The following is a 20,419-nucleotide window of genomic DNA, read 5'->3' on the forward strand; positions in this document are numbered from 1 at the left end:
AAGCACAAATAATACACGTGCCGATTCATCCCCAACAAAGCCTAAGACCACGCACCATGTGAAACTCCTCGTGGTTCCATTTCATTCAAGATTAAGTGTCAACAACCCTTGAAGAAATGATAAGTCTGATTCAAGATCAATGTCAACCATCCTTGGATCAAATTCGACTCCAAAGAAATGTAGCAAAGCCAAACCTTTGGAGGAAACCAGAAAGCTCTCTGGCCAAAGAAAACACTCATGTTCTTTACCAAGCTCACAAAGAATGAACAAGCACAACTACACGTGCCAATTCAACCCCAACAAAGCCGAAAACCACTCGCCACGTGAAACTCCTCGTGGTCCATTTCATTCAAGATCAAGCCTCGAGGTCTTTGAAGTCATAAGTCCGATTCAAGGTCTAGTGTCCATCACCCTTGAATCAAAGGCGACTCTAGAGAAATGAAGTGAATTCGAACCTTTGGAGGAAAACCAGAAAGCTCTCTGGCCAAAGCAAATATTTGTGTTCTACATCAAGCTCGTGGAAAATCAACAAGAACAAAAAATATGTGCCGGTTCATCCACATCAAAGCCAAAGACCTCCCACCACGTGAAGCTCTTCATGGTCCCATTTGATTCAAGATCAAGCCTCAACGGCCCTTAAAGCAATTACAAGTCTGATTCAAGATCAAGTGTCCACCACCCTTGAATCAAAGTCGACTCTAGAGAAATGAAGTAAATTCAAACCTTTGGAGGGAACCAAAAAGGCTCTTTGGCTAAAGCAAACACTTGTGTTCTTTATCAAGCTCGTGGAAAATCAACAAGCACAACAAATATGTGTCTATTCATTCCCAACAAAGCCAAAGATCACCAGCCACGTGACATTACTTGTGGTTCCGATTGTTCAAGAACAAGCCTCGACAACCCTTGAAAAAATCACAAATCTTATTCAAGATCAAGTGTGCACCACCCTTGAATCAAATTTGACTTCAGCAAGCTCTCTAACTAAAACAAACACTCGTGTTCTTCATGTGAACACGAAAGTTTCCTTGAAACAAGAAACCAGAATAACGTGTACAAAATAATATTTTTGTGTTTATGATTTTGGGGTTACGATCTCTCTCAAATTTGGTCCTCTGATTCTATCTTCGTAGGGTGTAGGTTTGTGGATGAGTTGTTGATCCAAAGGGCCGTCGGGGCTTGATCTAAGGATGAACAGTTGATGAACGGATGAACACTTTCTTCAAGGGCCGTCGGGGCTTGATCTTGAATAATGGTTGTGTGGATTTCTTCAAGGGCTTTTGGGCTTGATCTTGAAGGTTGATGGATGAACGGATCTTCAAGGGCTTTTGGGCTTAGTCTTGAAGAACGATTGGATGTGTGGATTTGTTTGTGCTGTTGATCCAAGGGGCCGTTGGGGCTTGATCTTAGGATGAACGATGAACACTTTCTTCAAGGGCCGTCGGGGCTTGATCTTGAATAATGGTTGTGTGGATTTCTTCAAGGGCTTTTGGGCTTGATCTTGAAGGTTGATGGATGAGCGGATCTTCAAGGGCTTTTGGGCTTAATCTTGAAGAACGATTGGATGTGTGGATTTGTTGAGGTTGTTGATCCAAAAGGGCCGTTGGGGGCTTATGCTTAGGATGAACGGATGAACACTTTCTTCAAGGGCCGTCGGGGCTTGATCTTGAAAGAGGATTTAACGAAGAACGAAGAGAGCTTTCTTGATCCTTCGGAATTCTTGGGAATTTGGATGGTTGGAAGCTTTGGAGTTTCAAAGCTTCAAGGATTTGGGGAATTCTCTTCTAATTTTGGAGTAAAGAAATGTATTTGTGAATTCCTTGATCTTTTGGATGAACGGATGATGAATGATGAACACTTTCTACAAGGGGCCGTCGGGGCTTGATCTTGAGTCGGTGGGAGTTCTTCAAGGGCCGTTGGGGCTTGATCTTGAAGGAGGATTTGACGAAGAACGAAGATTGCTTTCTTTATCCTTCGGGATTTTCTTGAGAGCTTTAGAGCTTCAAGGCTTCAAGGTTTTGGTGTGTTCCCCTCCAATTTGGGAGTAGAGAAATGTATTTGTGAATTCCTTGATGCTTGATACCTTGATGGAGAAGCCTATTTATAGGCTTTGAGAATGAATCACCACCACAAAATATTTTTTTCCTTTCCAAGCACCATTGCCTAATTTTCCCACTTAATGCAATATTGAAATTGAAGTGGTGTAACTTATGGCCTAATTTCCCACTTAATGCAATATTGAAATTGAAGTGGTGTAACTTATGGCCTAATTTCCCACTTAATACCATTTTAAACTTGAAATGTGTATGCTTTGTCATTGCCCAAATGAGAAAAACTTTCTTTGATCCGTAATGGATTGAAGTGTGCTTACCTTGTCATTGCCCAACATGAGAAGAAAAACTTGTTTTGATCCTCAATGGATTGAAATGTACTTGCCTTGTCATTGCCCAAAATGAGAAGAAAAACTTGTTTAATCCTTCAAGGGTATTTCTTCCTATTTTGTTGAGTCACACGCCATGTGTACAATTTGTACAACACGTGGCGTATGCCATGTATGCCTTGACACGTCAAAACTTTAATGCATTGGTGAACATTTGTTTTACTGAAATTTCGATGTCTACAAATGCCCCCACTTCAAGGCGCGTCGTAGACATGTGCTTGTCACGTGTAGAAGATGCGTTTTGAAGTCCCTTAATGTAGATGTCAACCCAAGGGCCGTCGAGGCTTGATCTTGAATTAGGCTGGAAATTTCTTCAAGGGCCATTGAGGCTTGATCTTGAGTTCGACTGGAAGATTTTCTGGTTTCCTCCAATCGTTGATTTTCCACAGGCTTAGTCTTGAACTGAGCTGGAAATTTCTTCAAGGGCCATCGAGGCTTGATCTTGAGTTCGACTGGAAGATTTTCTGGTTTCCTCCAATCGTTGATTTTCCTTTGTGCTACTCTTGAACTGGGCAGCATGAAATTTCTTCAAGGGCCATTGAGGCTTGATCTTGAGTTCGACTGGAAGATTTTCTGGTTTCCTCCAATCGTTGATTTTCCTTTGTGCTACTCTTGAACTGGGCAGCAGGAAATTTCTTCAAGGGCCATTGAGGCTTGATCTTGAGTTCGACTGGAAGATTTTCTAGTTTCCTCCAATCGTTGATTTTCCTTTGTGCTACTCTTGAACTGGGCAGCAGGAAATTTCTTCAAGGGCCATTGAGGCTTGATCTTGAGTTCGACTGGAAGATTTTCTGGTTTCCTCCAATCGTTGATTTTCCTTTGTGCTACTCTTGAACTGGGCAACAGGAAATTTCTTCAAGGGCCATTGAGGCTTGATCTTGAGTTCGACTGGAAGATTTTCTGGTTTCCTCCAATCGTTGATTTTCCTTTGTGCTACTCTTGAACTGGGTAGCAAATTCTTTTGGTCTCCCCCGAAGGTCTGAGCTTTACTCCTTTTTTTTTCTGTTTCTTTGTTCAATCTCTCCAATTTGTATTGAAGAGGGTTAGAGGATAGCTCAGCATATGCAGTTGTTGCTTGTCTCCACATGCTTCGATGTATCATTTTCACTTGCCTTACTTGCTCCCCTTTGCAGAAGTGGTATTTCCTTATGCAGGTTTAGCATCTTCTCTTGTAGTATTTGTCCTCTGATGCAGGAGTTGAATGCAAACCTTGCATTTGAATGGACCCTCACTTCTTGGTGGCAGCGCAAGTTTGAGTGGAGGTTCCGACATATTGCTTTCTCTGTCCTTGCCTTGGCAGGTGAGAACAAGGGCAAAGGAAAAGACAGGGAAAAAGCATGATATGAGATACCTTTGCTTTCGCCCTTGATGATATGAGATACTTTTGCTTTTGAAGAAGCAGCGAATGAATCAGCACATATATTTGTTGTGCTTGTCTCCACATGCTTCGATTTACCGTTTCCTCCTGCCTCATCTGTATTCCAGGCATCTGGTATCTTCTTTGGGGAAGAAGAAAAAAATTGAGTATTTCGAGAGGCTTTGCTGGGAGTGCGCCCTCAGAGGTGAGGAAGAGTTGGGCATTTTTTTTTTTCAGGTCTGCCTTGCCATAAAAGATGAAGGTCGACATATATAGGGATTTCCCAATAGCAAGTGGTGGTTATGTTCTTTTACCCTTGTCGACAAACGTCTCTTCGATTTTTTAACAAGCGTCTCTTCAATTTCTGAGCGAGCGCCTCTTCGAAAAAGTAGTCACGGGTGCGGCTCTGTCACCACGCTTGTTGGCAAAGGCGCGTAGTTGGGATGATAACCTTCACGTGTTTTCAACTTTGTCAGAGATCTTTTGACAAAGTTGAACGCGTTATCTGAAAAGCCGCGAAAGCGTCGCCGAACTTCACGCAGGAAAATCCGATTTTTTGAATCAGTGGTCGTGTCGCCTTGGCTTTTTATAGAGGTATCGATCACCTCCAACATGCACACTTTGAAGATCGCCCGTTTGTGAAAATCGTCTTCGGCCCTTTCTGATTTTACTCCATCCACCTTTCTCTTTTAACCTTTTGACAATGGCTAACCCATCTAACATTTGCTTAGATTTGAGTCTCAGCAGTGATCCGAGTGCACCACGTCAGGTAAATGTATGGTGCCCTTCTTTCTTATCTTCTAATGGCCCTTTGACAGGTGAAGATTCTGTGATGAAGGACGCAACAACAGCTACGATAGTAGCTAGGAACTTCCTCACTCCAAAAGATAGTAGGCTGCTTTCAGAACGGTCCGATGAGTTGGCCGTTCAAGAGTCCCTAACTCTCAGTGTTCAGTGCGCAGGCTCTGTGTCCAACATGGGCCAACGCCTACTTGCTCGATCCCGCCAAGTGGAATCATTGATGGCGGAGGTGGAAACTCTTAAGCAAGAGATCAAACAGCTTAAGCACGAGAATAGAAGTTTGCATGTGCTTGCAAATAACTATTCGACGGGCATGAAGAGGAAGCTTGATGAGCTGCAAGAATCCAGTGGTCGAATTCAAAGTGACCGTCAAAGGCTTGCTGCTTTCTTCCAGAGGCACCTTTTTCCTGGCTCATCTAGCGTTCCACCAAGTATTGAGGCCTCTTCTTTGATGCCTCCCGCTTCTGTAGTTTTCCCAAGTAGTGGGACTTCACGTGAACAACCTTTATGAAAGCTCCATCTCTTTTTTTTTTTTTTTTTTTTTTGTACGCACTTGTAATTTCTCGGAGATCAATGAACATGTTTTATTTTATTCAGTGTATTGTGCTAAATACAGATAAAACATATACATCACCAAGATGTGTTATTTCCTTTTTTTTTTTTTTTTTTTTTTTTTTTTTTTTTTTTTTTTTTTTGATGATGTGACTGTACTTGAAGTTTTGAAGTTTCAAGTTGCCTACGTACCCTTGGTTGAGGAGGGATCAAGTCATGACGTAGTTCAAATGAGTGATGGTTTGTTTTTTTTTTTTTTTTTTTTTTTTTTTTTTTTTTTTTTGATGATTTTGCCGTACACAGTTTATGCTCTTGCGGGCCAGGAGCTTGTGCGTTTACTTTAGGGGTAGTAGTGCTTCAAAAATCTGCTGTTGATGGGGCCGATCTTCAACCCGTCTTCTGCCATGATTAAGTAGGCGCCATTGGTGTAGATCTCTTATATTACGTAGGGTCCATCCCACTTTGATGTGAACTTGCTTTTTGTCTTATGAGTTGTAATGATAGGCCTACGCAATGCCAGCACGAGATCTCCGGCTTGGAAAGACCTTGGGCGGACTTTCTTGTTGAATGCCTTGGATAACCGTGCTTGGTAGCATTCCAAGTGTTGTTGAGCTTCGAGCCTTCTCTCATCCAGCGCTTCCAACTCCTGAAGGCGCAACTTTGCATTTTCTTCATCAGTCAAGCCTTCTTGTATAGCCATCCTTAGTGAGGGAATTTGACTTTCGAGCGGTAGAACAGCTTCTACGCCATATACGAGAGAATAAGGTGTAGCTTGGGTAGGAGTCCTATGTGTAGTCCTATATGCCCAAAGTGCTTCACTTATTCTTTCATGCCAATCTCTCTTTGTTCGGCCGATTACCTTTTTCAGGAGGTTGCACAGCGTCTTGTTGAATACTTCCGCGAGGCCGTTGGCCGGAGCATGATACATGGAAGACTTGTGCTGCTTGAACTTGTATTTGTCGCAAAGCTCATCCACGAGTCGGTTGGAGAACTGCTTTCCGTTGTCAATGATAATGTAGCGAGGCACCCCATATCGGTGGATGATATGCTCCTTGATGAAACGAACAACAGTTTCCTTTTTTACTTCTCTTAAAGGGATGGCTTCAGCCCACTTGGAGAAGTAATCTGTTGTAGCTAGGATGTAAGCTTCCCCTGCAGATGACTTTGGCGTAATTGGTCCTACAACGTCCAATCCCCATGCGTCGAACGGCCATGAAGCAACTGTAGGGTGTAATGGTTCAGGCGGTTGATGTATGAAGTTGGCGTGGAATTGGCAGGCTTGGCACCTTTTGGCGTGTTCCAGGCAGTCCTTCACCATGCTCGGCCAGTAGTAACCCATTCTTTTAAGCCGGAAATGTAGCTTTGGTCCAGACTGATGTGCCCCACACACACCTGAATGTGCTTCTTCCATGGCTAGATTAACTTCTTCCTCACCTAGGCATCTCAGGAGCACTCCTTCAAGAGAGCGTCGATAGAGTGTTCCTTTGTAGTAAAGGAAGCGAGGTGCTCGTCGACGTATTTCGGAACGGTGTCTAAGATTATCTGGAAGCTTTCCGTGCTCTAAGTAGTTGATCAGCGGCTGTCTCCACTCTTCAGCATCGACTGGAAGTACTGAGATGACATTTGTATCATCTAGTGACATTTCATTAACGAGCGGAATCACCCATCTTTGGCAAACTGGCACGTCTGCAACTTCATCTTTTCCTAGTGTTATACTCGAGGCTAGATTGGCGAGAGCGTCTGCCATTTGATTTTCCTTTCTTGGCACATGTTCTAGTGTCACAGCTTCGAACTTTTGTAGCAGTTGGGTCGCTAGCCGGAAGTATGGGACGAGATCATCTTTCCTCACCTCATATTCAGTTAAGAGTTGATTGATTATGAGCTTGGAATCGCCATATACCTCAAGAGCTGTGATTTCCATGTTGATCGCCATTTGGAGCCCGATGATCAATGCTTGGTACTCAGCAACATTGTTGGAGCATAGCTCATTCAGTTGGAAGGAGTAAGGTAGTATTTGCCTTTGTGGCGACATGAATACTACTCCTGCCCCCGCTCCGTCTGCTCGTGCGGATCCGTCGAAGAACATCGTCCATGTTGGGAAGATGTCGATGTAGAACACCTCCTCGTCAGGCAAGTAGTGTTTGGTGCTGTTTGCAGTTTCAGCTCGTGCAGGCAAGGAGCGTTTGGTGCCGTTTGCAGTTTCAGCTCGTGCAGGCAAGGAGCGTTTTGGTGCCGTTTGCAGTTTCAGCTCGTGCAGGCAATGAGCGTTTTGGTGCCGTTTGCAGTTTCAGCTCGTGCAGGCAAGGAGCGTTTGGTACCATTTGCAGTTTCAGCTCGTGCAGGCAAGAAGCGTTTTGGTGCCGTTTGCAGTTTCAGCTCGTGCAGGCAAGGAGCGTTTGGTGTCACCTTTTAGGCTCGTGCGAACGAGGAGCTTGTGGTGTCGTTTGCAGTTTCAACTCGTGCAGACAAGGAACTTTTTTTTGAATTTGTCAAACGATCTTAGAGAGGCATTCCTTGCAATCTTCATAGCAAGGAGTCTTGACCGAGTGATTGAAGAAGTCTTTTGGGAAGAAATCGCGCATCGTGATGGCAACGGACGATCTTTGTGTCATAATTTCATCATCCTCAACATTTTCATGTAGCTTTGAAGGTTGGCGGTAGCTGCTTTGCCCCCTTTCCGATTGGTGAACTTGTGGAGGAGACCTATGTTTCTTGTGCATTTTCTTTGGAGTGACATAAGTCCATCCTTCAACTTCACTTGACGTGACTGACATGGTTTTGGAGCATGCCCCCAGCGGTTGAGGTGAAGATTTTGAGTTCAAAGAGCCAGAAGTGACGGTGGTATAGTTTGACTTCACCACATCATTAAGATCTAGCTCGATGATCCCATTCTGAGCCAACTTCATGATGAGATCTTTTAGCACAAAGCACTTTTCTGTCGGATGACCAATGAAGCGGTGGAATTTACAGTACCTTAGACTGTCAGTACGGTTCATCTCTTCCGGTCGTTTGCACTCAAGTAGGTCGATCACCTTTTTGTCAAGCAAGTCTTTCAACATGGCAACCACGTCAGAGTCGGGGAATGGATAAGTCTTCTCCTCAAGCTCCTTCAAAGTGCGTCTACGTATCTCTTGATCACGAAAAGCTTCGGTTTGAATCGCCTTGCCTCGTGTATGGGTTTTGACTGGAGTTGTGTTGACCGTCATTGCTTCCTTGGTGGGTTTCCACGCAGCCTTATCCACCTTTGGCCCCAAAACTTTGTCATTCTTGTAGTTGGCGATCTGTTCTTTCTTCCCATGACGGGTGATGCTTAACTTCATATCATGGGCGCGGGTGGCTAACTCCTCAAATGTTCGTGGTTTAATGCCTTGAAGGATGTAGTGTAGTCCCCACTGCATGCCTTGAACGCACATCTCAATGGCAGAGGTTTCAGAAAGCCGATTTTTACAATCCAGACTTAAGGAACGCCATCTATTTATGTAGTTGATGACAGGTTCATCTCTCCACTGTTTCGTACTGGTCAGCTCTAGCATGCTTACAGTACGACGAGTGCTGTAGAAACGGTTGAGGAATTCCCTTTCTAGCTGGTCCCAACTGTTGATAGACTCGGGTTCGAGGTCGGTGTACCAGTCAAAAGCGTTACTTTTCAGCGAACGTACGAACTGTTTGACAAGGTAGTCTCCCTCTGTCCCAGCATTGTTGCAAGTTTCAATGAAATGGGCGACATGTTGCTTCGGGTTGCCTTTTCCATCGAACTGCATGAATTTTGGGGGCTGATAACCCCTTGGCATCTTCAAAGCATCAATCTTCTTGGAGTAAGGCTTTGAGTACAGTACGGAGTCATGCGAGCTTCCTTCGTACTGTGTCTTGACAGTGCTTGCGATCATCTCCTGTAGCTGCTGGATAGAGAGAGATTCCATGAACGCCGTTGCTTGGTCTAGCTTCAGCTTCTCTTCGACTTTCTCCACTGGAGGCTCCTCTTCTTCGTCGACTTCTTTCTTTAATAGGCCAACATTTGGGTCGACTTTCACGTCGGGCAGCGCATCTAGTTGGTTGACAAGTGCGGCAATCTGCAAGTCCTTCTCTTCCACAGTCTGTGTAAGCTTTGCAATTGCTTCGCTCATTTGAGCCAGTTGTTCTTCAACAGAGGTGACGCCGATGGTCATGACTTGTGCAACCAATAGACATGACTTTCCTTCAGACATCCATAGTGCTGATGAAGAACCCCATTGGCCATTTTGGGGTGTCATCTTGTGTGCCTCAATAACATGCTTTGGTGCCCCCATCAAGGTCAGGTGGATGACCGACTCGCGCCTTTGATGCTGCTCTTGCTTGCTTAGCAGTACCAACTTTGCAGCGGCATGTTGAGAAGTGGTTGTGGCACCAATGGATGCTCCATTTGCGGCGGAAGTGCTTATGCTTCTTCCCTTGGTGGTTGCAAGAACGGCTTGTCCCTTGCTTGATGCCATTGATTTTGGAGGTGTGCTTTGGTTGTTGTCAACTCCGTAACCATGCTCCTTCAACTTCTTTTGAGTTTTGGTGAGGTCACGATCTTTGTCGTTGACGGTGTTTGAAACCTTCTTTCCAAGATTTGAAGAGGAAGCAAAGTCATGCCTAGCCTTTGACATGAGTTCGTAGGCATTTGGGTTAAAGCCTTCTTCGGTCTTCTTAGTTGGAAGAGAGCTTGGTTTCACTTTGACGCCATGTTGCGCCTCCAGACGGTTGATGAGTCCGGCGGTTTGCAAGTTTTTCTCCTCTGCAGTCTTTAGCAGCCTTGCAATTGTTTCCTTCATCTGAACCAACTGTTTTTCAATGGAGGTAGTGCCGATAGTCATGACTTGTTCTTTGTTTGAAGCCATGGACTGTGCTTGAATATCTTGAACGGAGACAGAGATGAGAGGTAGAGATGGTCCCACCGGGCGTGCCAAATTTGTGAACACGAAAGTTTCCTTGAAACAAGAAACCAGAATAACGTGTACAAAATAATATTTTTGTGTTTATGATTTTGGGGTTACGATCTCTCTCAAATTTGGTCCTCTGATTCTATCTTCGTAGGGTGTAGGTTTGTGGATGAGTTGTTGATCCAAAGGGCCGTCGGGGCTTGATCTAAGGATGAACAGTTGATGAACGGATGAACACTTTCTTCAAGGGCCGTCGGGGCTTGATCTTGAATAATGGTTGTGTGGATTTCTTCAAGGGCTTTTGGGCTTGATCTTGAAGGTTGATGGATGAACGGATCTTCAAGGGCTTTTGGGCTTAGTCTTGAAGAACGATTGGATGTGTGGATTTGTTTGTGCTGTTGATCCAAGGGGCCGTTGGGGCTTGATCTTAGGATGAACGATGAACACTTTCTTCAAGGGCCGTCGGGGCTTGATCTTGAATAATGGTTGTGTGGATTTCTTCAAGGGCTTTTGGGCTTGATCTTGAAGGTTGATGGATGAGCGGATCTTCAAGGGCTTTTGGCCTTAATCTTGAAGAACGATTGGATGTGTGGATTTGTTGAGGTTGTTGATCCAAAAGGGCCGTTGGGGGCTTATGCTTAGGATGAACGGATGAACACTTTCTTCAAGGGCCGTCAGGGCTTGATCTTGAAAGAGGATTTAACGAAGAACGAAGAGAGCTTTCTTGATCCTTCGGAATTCTTGGGAATTTGGATGGTTGGAAGCTTTGGAGTTTCAAAGCTTCAAGGATTTGGGGAATTCTCTTCTAATTTTGGAGTAAAGAAATGTATTTGTGAATTCCTTGATCTTTTGGATGAACGGATGATGAATGATGAACACTTTCTTCAAGGGGCCGTCGGGGCTTGATCTTGAGTCGGTGGGAGTTCTTCAAGGGCCGTTGGGGCTTGATCTTGAAGGAGGATTTGACGAAGAACGAAGATTGCTTTCTTTATCCTTCGGGATTTTCTTGAGAGCTTTAGAGCTTCAAGGCTTCAAGGTTTTGGTGTGTTCCCCTCCAATTTGGGAGTAGAGAAATGTATTTGTGAATTCCTTGATGCTTGATACCTTGATGGAGAAGCCTATTTATAGGCTTTGAGAATGAATCACCACCACAAAATATTTTTTTCCTTTCCAAGCACCATTGCCTAATTTTCCCACTTAATGCAATATTGAAATTGAAGTGGTGTAACTTATGGCCTAATTTCCCACTTAATGCAATATTGAAATTGAAGTGGTGTAACTTATGGCCTAATTTCCCACTTAATACCATTTTAAACTTGAAATGTGTATGCTTTGTCATTGCCCAAATGAGAAAAACTTTCTTTGATCCGTAATGGATTGAAGTGTGCTTACCTTGTCATTGCCCAACATGAGAAGAAAAACTTGTTTTGATCCTCAATGGATTGAAATGTACTTGCCTTGTCATTGCCCAAAATGAGAAGAAAAACTTGTTTAATCCTTCAAGGGTATTTCTTCCTATTTTGTTGAGTCACACGCCATGTGTACAATTTGTACAACACGTGGCGTATGCCATGTATGCCTTGACACGTCAAAACTTTAATGCATTGGTGAACATTTGTTTTACTGAAATTTCGATGTCTACACTTCATCAAGCTCGTGGAGAGTCAACAAGCACAACAAACACGTGCCGATTCATCCACTACCAAAACCGAAGATTACCCACCACGTGAAACCGCTCGTGGTTCGTTTCATTCAAAACCAAGCCTTGACGACCTGAAAAAACCTCCAGCCCAATTCAAGACCAAGCCTTGACGACCCTTGAATAAATTGTCATCCCAATTCAAGACCAAGCCTCAACGGCCCTTGAATAAATTTCCAGCCTAATTCAAGACGGCCCTAGAAGAAATTTCCAGCCCAATTCAAGATCGAGCCTCAACGACCCTTAAATTGACATTTACATAGAAGGATTTTAAAGCATAGTGGTTAAAGTACATTCACTATGTAGAGGGACTTCAAAACACATCTTCTACACGTGACAAGCACATGTATACGACGCGTCTTGAAGTAGGGGCATTTGTAGACATCAAAATTTTGGCGAAACCAATGCATTAAAGTTTTGACAGGCCAGGGTATACGTGGCATGCACCATGTGTCTCACAAATCATATACATGGATGTGACTCATCAAAATCGGATGAGTCATCAATAAGGACACGTGTCAACTTTTGGCAGAAATGAATTATTTGATTTTAATTTAATTAAATCAAATATTAATTGATGGAGAAAAATCACGAGCCGGCCCACAAATCGAGTCCTAGTTCTTTCGTCAATTAATCAAGCCCACAATCAAGGCCAAATCCATCCGTGGGCAAGGCTTGGAGAGTCTATAAATAGGAGGCTCTAGGACAAAGAAAAGGGATCCAAAAATCATTTCATGCCCAGATGCTGAAGCTTTGAAATTCTGAAGCTCTCAAGTGCTCAAACCTCCCAAACGCTCAAACACTCAAGAAGACTCTGAAAATCCTTCGTGTTCTTCGTCAAAACCCGTGAAGAACCACCAAGCATCCCTACATGTGGGGGTCCTCCATTGCCAAGAGCCAAAACCTTGCGGCATTTGTTCATCCAAGATCAAGTCATCACCACCCTTGGATCAACAACACTACACATCTACACATTTCGGAGATTGAATTAGAGGATCAAATCGTAAAAAGATTGTAACGCTACAAATTCATTAATACAAATTTATTTTGTACATGTGTTCTTGTTTCATTTGTCACATGATTTTCATGTTTACAATATTTTCTCTTGTTTAAAATTATTTTCAACTTCATTATCTAATTTTATTGTTTTCCTCCAACAGTACAAGATAGAATGGTTCCATTTTGCCTGTGTTGGTCTGAAAGATAAACCGAGAGGAAAGTGGTATTGCACAGATTGTGCTGCGTTGAAAAATCACCGGAAGGGGAATCCCGGTCAAATGACCTCTTTAGTCTTCAGTAGTTTGCATATAAGTTATATGACCTTTCTAGTCTCCAGCCATTGCTAATTGGTTTTTAAACGGCCCAACTTCAAAAGTATAAACAGCTCCGCTGAAATGCATGTGAGATAGCCTAAAGGAATATATATGAATGTCCACAACATAGAAAGCACAATGTACGAATAAGGAACATAAAGTGTTTTGACTAAAAGATTTTCTGGATCTCAAAGCAAATATATGTGATGACCTCCTCAAAAGAAATCATTAATATCATGAAACATGGATAAATAACAAAATCAGAAGGTCATCTTTATCTCTCAACTTTAATTATTTCTCAATGTGGCCACGTAAACTGCAACTCCAACCTCTTATGCACCTCGATGAATAGATACAAGCCATCCTGTTTCACACGCCAAGCGCACCAGTTTCTAGCACATCTAGTGGCATCTCTTTTAGCATTGAAGATGTCGAAATGCCCCTTTACGATACCCCAACTCATATCACAAGATAACACAGCAGTAGTGTTAATGTTGACGGTCGAGCTGAAGTCATTCAAAAATGGGATCGAATGAGTACTCGGATCAATGCCTGCAGCTTGACACTGAACATTCAGGTTGGTGTTTCGAGCCAAGTCATTAAAAACGGTCACCCGATAATCAGCCATTGTGCTGCAGATGGACAATGAGAGCAGAAGAAGGAAAAAGACTGCTACGATGTTCATGTTGGTATTTTTCAGAACCTTGATGAAGATGGTTGATCAGATGGTGGTTGATATAAATTCATGCTTTAGTTTCCTTGAAATAGAAAAAGCTGGGTGAGATAAACCAATTGAGATGGTAACTGTTTTGTGTTGGACGTCCTTCATTAAGTGTAGGTATTTGGACTTCCAAGGTTTCGTTCATGCATTGACATGGCTTGAGTAGAGTTTATTCATGCATTGACATGGCTTGAGTATGGTTTACTGCGTGTAGGTATTATATTGGTCGGTGTTTTCATGCTTAGGATTTTTTTTTTTATATATGTAATGGTATATGGTAATGGTGGTCTTATTATCTTATCTTACTAACTAGTACTACGGTTTAATAGTAATTTTCATTACATGCAAGTGAGAAATCTCGAGTTAAAGTACATGGATGATAAGAGTGTATTATATTTATGTTGAGTTTGATAAGTTAAAAAATGGGACTTTTCATTATCGTTCCATTTGTTTAACCGTACATAGGGTCTAGTCCAACTACAACAAATTAGAGGGTTACTGTCCGGTCCAACATCATAAACCTAGCTGCCACATAGACATCTAGGTATTGTTCTCATATTTTAGCCCATTTGCCACTGTTTAGAAACTGGAGTCTTCCCCTTTTGAATGCGTGACTGCCTTTACCGAGAGCAACAAATTCGGCTCCACTGCAAACGTTACAATTTGGAATTACTTTGAAGATTTGAACTGTTAGAAATGTTAAACGTCAAGCATCTGCGTCTATTACTCTTTGTCAATCTCGAAACCATGGTAAGGCGCTGCAGTATGAATGAGGCGTTTTGGTTTTGTTCTTGGATTTGGGTTGAATATATCTCACTATCTATATGTATCATCCTTGTCTGAATCCGGAGATCGTGAAACTCCATGGATATTGATTCATTAGGCTTCGTTTGCCACAAATAATTGAATTGAAATGGATAAGACATTATCTTTTAAGGTATGTTATGTTGGAAAAAGCTTTGAAAAACTGTTATATATTTTATTATAAACTATTAGATAATACACAATAAAATTTCTACAAATGCAAGAAGAACAAGGAATAGAAGAGCCTTAAGAGATCGAGGCTAGAATTTGATTCTATAGCCTTAAGACAAGATTGCCCCTCAGTGGTGCCTCAAGGTTTGCGTTGGCAAATAAATCCCAGGATACAACGATCTTTCCCTTTGCGGAAGTAGCACTCTAATCCACAAAGAACAACGAACCAAAAATGTTTAAAACTCTCTCTTTCTTGAACACTAAACTACTCTAATTTCTACATGATTTCTGGATGCAAAACTATATCTAAAATGTAGTCTATTTATAGGCATTGACATGCCCCATTTTCAAAGATTGTGTCTGCTTTTCTAAAGACAAAGGATGCGTTTGCTCCCAAAGAACAAAGGTTCCGTTTGCAAAAAATATGCGTCTGTTTCCAAGGTAGAAAGGATGCAACCTTTGGAAATCTGCCACCGAAACAATTTGTCTACTTTTCCAAAAGAAAAAGATGCAACCTTTGAACAAAGGTGCATCTGTTTCCAAATGCTCCAAAAGTTGCATCTGCTTTTCCTAAACATACATAACCTCTTGGGAAAAGCTGTAGGTCAAAACTTTCCAAGACCATTTTCATAATAAAATAAAATTAAAAGGAAATATACACAACCCTTGAAAATCTACCGGTCAAACCTTTCCATGACCACTTTTTTGTTTTAATTTTCATTCAGTTGAATATTTAATATTTTAAATATTACTAATACTAATATTTAAATTATTAAATTTCTAACGATCCCCACATGAATGAAAATTAATAAAATTAATGCAAATGAAGATGTAGACACTAAGAGAGAGTTTAATTGGACAAATACCATATAGGGAGATGTAGCTTTTGGCTTTGAACCTTCCTTAGTGAAATATTATTGGATTTACTAGCTAATCAGTGAACGCGATGTCTTGAACTACTTAGTCGTTGATGTAAACCAAGACAATAATATTCACACGGTATCCTCCTAACGCATATGATTCTACGGTTGTGTTCATTTTGACCCTGAACAATTCGCAGTAATCCTAAGTGCTTTGGAGAATTCAGCCTATAATTCTCATAGAAACGGCCACTTTTCACACTCATGTAGGTGATATCCCATTAAGAGTATCCTGCACAATACCTCACTTGTTATTTCCAAGTATAGGAATCATTAAAAGCAAAGCTTATCCTAAACACGCTGCAGATAACACTATTTCATCATAGGACATGGGTAGGAGATTATCTCCGCAGTGCTCCCACTAAATCATCCACAATTTAGTTGTCCCTTTGAACCTAGATCTTGGGATCTTTAGTCAGCTAGGTTGGGTTGCCATTATAACGATTCTTAAGACATAGGCTTTAAACCCATTCCCCTCAATGATTTATAAACTTACTCTCTAGTCAAACCTTTAGTAAACAGATCCGCTATATTTTCTTTTGACCTTATGTAATTAATGGTAATTATACCACTTGAGAGATGTTGCCTAACAGTATTATGTCTACGACGTATGCATGTGGACTTACCGTTATACATATGATTTTGTTCCCTTCCAATCACTGATTGGCTATCACAATGTATACATATGGCGGGCACCGACTTCAACCAATTGGGAATATCCTGTAAGAAATTACAAAGTCATTCAACTTCTTTCCCTGCTTTGTCTAAAGCAATGAACTTAGATTCCATAGTGGATCTAGCTATACACGTTTGTTTAGAGGATTTCCATGAAATGGCTCTGCCTCCCAAAGTAAAAAACATATCCACTAATGGACTTCGAGTCTTATGTATCAGATATCCAGTTAGCATCACAATAGCCTTCAAGTACTGATGGATATCTTCTGAAGTGCAATCCATAGTTCTGTGTAAATTTCAGATAACCAAGAACCCTTGCAATTGCTTTCCAATGATCCTTTCCAAGATTACTTGTGTATCTACTCAATCTGTTAACTGAATATGTAATGTCCGGACGTGTACAATTTGTAATGTACATTAGACTACCAATTATTCGTGCATATTCACTCTGAGATATACATTGACCAATATTTTTTGATAAATGCAAATTGACATCATATGGTGTTTTTGCAGGACTACTTACATAATTACTAAATTTTGTAAGTATTTTCTCAATATAATGTGATTGAGATAAAATTAGTCCTTTAGACATTCTAGAAATCTTGATTCCTAGTATAACATCTGCAACTCCCATATCTTTCATATCAAACTTACTAGCCAACATTCTTTTGGTAGATTTAATAATCTCATGATTACTACCAATAATTAGTATATCATCGACATATAGACACACAATGACATATCCTTCTTGTGTGCTTTTAGTGTAAACACATTTGTCACACTCATTTATTTTAATTCCATTGGACAACATTGTAGTGTAAAACTTATGGTGCCATTGCTTAGGTGCTTGTTTTAAACCATAAAGTGATTTAACAAGTCTACATACCTTTCTCTCTTGGCCATGCACTATGAAACCTTCAGGTTGTTCCATATAAATTTCCTCGTCCTAATCACCATTTAGAAAAGCAATCTTGACATCCATTTGATGAATCTCAAGATTATGAATTGCTGCAATAGCAATCAACATACGGATGGATGTTATCCTCGTGACTGGCGAATATGTATCAAAATAGTCTAAGCCCTCTCTTTGCTTATAACCTTTGGCGACAAGTCTTGCCTTGTACTTGTCAATAGATCCATCTGCTTTCATCTTCCTTTTGAAAATCCATTTATAGCCTAAAGGTTTATGTCCAGGAGGAAGATCCACCAATTCCCATGTATGATTTTGCATGATGGATTCAATTTCAACATTAATAGCCTCTTTCCAAAATGAAGCTTCTGGAGAGGATATAGCTTCCTTATACGTTTGAGGCTTATTTTCTAATAAGTAAGTAAGAAAATCAGGTCCAAAAGACATCATAAGTTCTGTATGATTGGAGAGGATATAGCTTCCTTATACGTTTGGTCAACAGAATTATCATTACTTTCTTTATGACTGCTATTAAAGTCATCATAAGTTATTTTCAAAGAACTTTGTTCTCGTGCAATTTTCCATGGAAATACATTTTCAAAGAATGTAGCATTCCTTGATTCAATTATTGTATTAACATGTTGTTCGGCCCCAAAATAGTAGTGTTGGGCCGAATGTAGGTTTATGTTCAGCCTAAAGCTGTTTCAAATATACTATGGGTTGCCTGGTGGTCCCGGGCTGATGGTCGAGTCCTATTGCAAAGAGGAATAATTCGGATGAGCAAAGGGGTTAAAGAAATCCTAGTGCGATTTGGATTCTCGACCAACAATGAATATGTCCTAAAAAAGGAGGTGAGTTCAAAGTTCTAATAGGGGTAGGATTGGTTAAAGTAGAGTCGGAACAGAACAAGAAGTCCTAATCCAGATATGGTTTTGACTCGATATCAAGGAGGATTTGCTGCTATAAATAGAGAAATGAGGGTGCAATTCAAGGATGTCTAATTCAACACACAACTGCCCTGCATAAAACCTCTCAAACCTCTTGAGATTTTTTTTATTTTCTTTTTCCCGCTAACACATCTTCAATTTGGATAAACAGCACTGTTGCCGTAGAATCAACCGTTCCTGAAGCACCTTCAGTTTGGATAAACAGCACTACGTCGAGACCGACTGGTTACTTATCTAGGTCTCGGTCGAGAAGGGTTTCCGAATCCTTATTGGTAGAGGTCATCTTATTAGCCTTTTCGGCGAAGTAAGTTGTTACGAGTTATGACATTCGACACATTAAACGCCGAGTAGTTTTATGATTGGATACTCCTAAGTGAGTTTCAGAGTTCGGCATTCTAACGGCCGAACCACATTCACCATCAAGACATACATCACCTTTGAATACTTATGTCCGTACAGTCTGGAGTCGATTCGACGTGCTTATACTCTCACGAATATAATCACTGTGACTAAATTCGGCACCGACGATTTGTGAACTTCGTAGAACTAGCAGCCTTGTCTTCAGGCTCGAGAATCTGAAGGTCTAGATTCGTTCTTTCCTCGGCCGCAGTCACAGGATAAATAAGTCAGCAACGCGCTCAACGCACATCAACAAATTTTACTCCTCGGCTGAGCTCGGCTAACGAGTTGGCACGCCCCGCATTCAACCGAAGGACGTAGTTAACTTATTAGTTATTCGGTCTGCGCGCCACGTAGGCTTTGTAATTTTTAGAGTCAACATTTTGGCATGCCCAGTGGGACTTTGTGTTAGACCTTCGGAGTTCATGACCATTGAGACACGGTCCGTAAAGAAGAAAACAATCATGGGAAAGTCAACAACTGACTTACCAGTGCAAGGCCCTAGACAAGATTTGTCTCAGGCACAAGATCCCATCTTTGTTGCACCACCTGAGGCTACAAGTACGACATGCCGAAAGAAGCAAATTTGTCTCGACGGACAGCCTCGCAACCGAGAAATTCCCAACCAAACAGTGGGCATTTTTGTCGAAGGAATAGTGGAAAATTGCGACAAAGATGGTAGGGAAGGTTCTGATCTGCCAACTAGGTCGTTTCTTCGAAGACGACTTAATGAACAATCTCAGCAGGTCGAGCAGTCGATTGGCCAGAAAATGAATGATTTATTTGGCGCAATACGAAGCAATAGTGATACCCAGACCAGGATGCTTGAACTATTGGTCAGTAAAGCCTTCGAAGATGGCCACGTCGGCTAACTTCAATAACCTCATTTTAAGAATGTTCCATTACAAGTCGAAAAATGATCTGCTCGGCTACAACCAATTAACTTGGAAAAAAAGGGCGGATTAAACAGTAGATCTGATGGACTAACCAGGGAGAATAAGCAGCATCTGTTAATATGACCGAGGTCCAAAGAAGGATAGACTCGGCCTTAAAAAAAGGGCCGAAGTTCCCAAAATTCATCCATCCGTACTCGGCTTATGTGGAAAAGTTCGAATACCCTAAAGGTTTCAAGATCCTCGACTTCAATCTTTTCACCGGAGAATCGTCCTTATCTTCGTTAGAACATGTAGCACGGTTTACGGCGCAATGTGGGGACGTCAATAGCGACTTCCATAAATTACAGCTATTCAACTTTTCACTGACAGCTTCAGCTTTTGCTTGGTACATTAATCTTCCACCAAACTCCGTTCAGACTTGGGAGGAATTGGTTGAGAAATTCCATGAACAATTTTATCGACTAAGGATGGAAATGTCCATTTCATCGTTGGCTAGGATGGCTCAAGCTTCAGACGAATCGCCAATGGAATACTTAACAAGGTTCAAGTCGGCCAAGAATTGGTGCTGAGTACCTCTCCCTGAAGTTGAATTCGTCAGAATCGCCCTAAACGGCCTGGATGTGGAATACAAAAAGAAATTCTTAGGGGAAAATATTCGAGATATGTACGAACTTACTCAGCACGTTGAGCAGTATGATTATTTGCTCCGAAAGGAAAAAATATCAAAGTCCCCATCCCGGGGAACAATATACAAGAATCCTACGGTCAGCTACTTATTAGCCGAAAGCGAGGACCCTCAATACGCCAATGTGGACGCGGCTGAAATAGTGATAGATAAGCCATACGTTTGCAATGCATTAGCTCAAATCAGCCCCAAAGATGCCAAGACTCACTCGGCCTCTGAAGAGATGATTAA

General features: G+C 41.7%; 1 protein-coding gene and 1 pseudogene across 1 annotated transcript; one reads left to right on the forward strand and one right to left on the reverse strand.

Moving 5' to 3' along the window:
* The window catches only part of LOC137732783 (PHD finger protein ING1-like), a 51,198-nt pseudogene extending 38,105 nt beyond the window's left edge, over positions 1–13,093 (forward strand).
* Positions 13,094–13,358: 265 nt separating this feature from the next.
* Positions 13,359–13,688, reverse strand: LOC137732784 (S-protein homolog 6-like). Its single transcript, XM_068472055.1, has one exon. It carries the CDS (start codon positions 13,686–13,688, stop codon positions 13,359–13,361), a length of 330 nt encoding a protein of 109 aa, XP_068328156.1.
* Positions 13,689–20,419: the final 6,731 nt, after the last annotated feature.

The sequence above is a fragment of the Pyrus communis genome, chromosome 4 (genome assembly GCF_963583255.1).
Source record: "Pyrus communis chromosome 4, drPyrComm1.1, whole genome shotgun sequence".
Taxonomy (NCBI): Eukaryota; Viridiplantae; Streptophyta; class Magnoliopsida; order Rosales; family Rosaceae; genus Pyrus; species Pyrus communis.

Excerpts from the sequence above, each read along its gene's own strand:
- LOC137732784 (XM_068472055.1), bottom strand. The coding sequence starts at position 13,688 with ATGGCTGATTATCGGGTGACCGTTTTTAATGACTTGGCTCGAAACACC.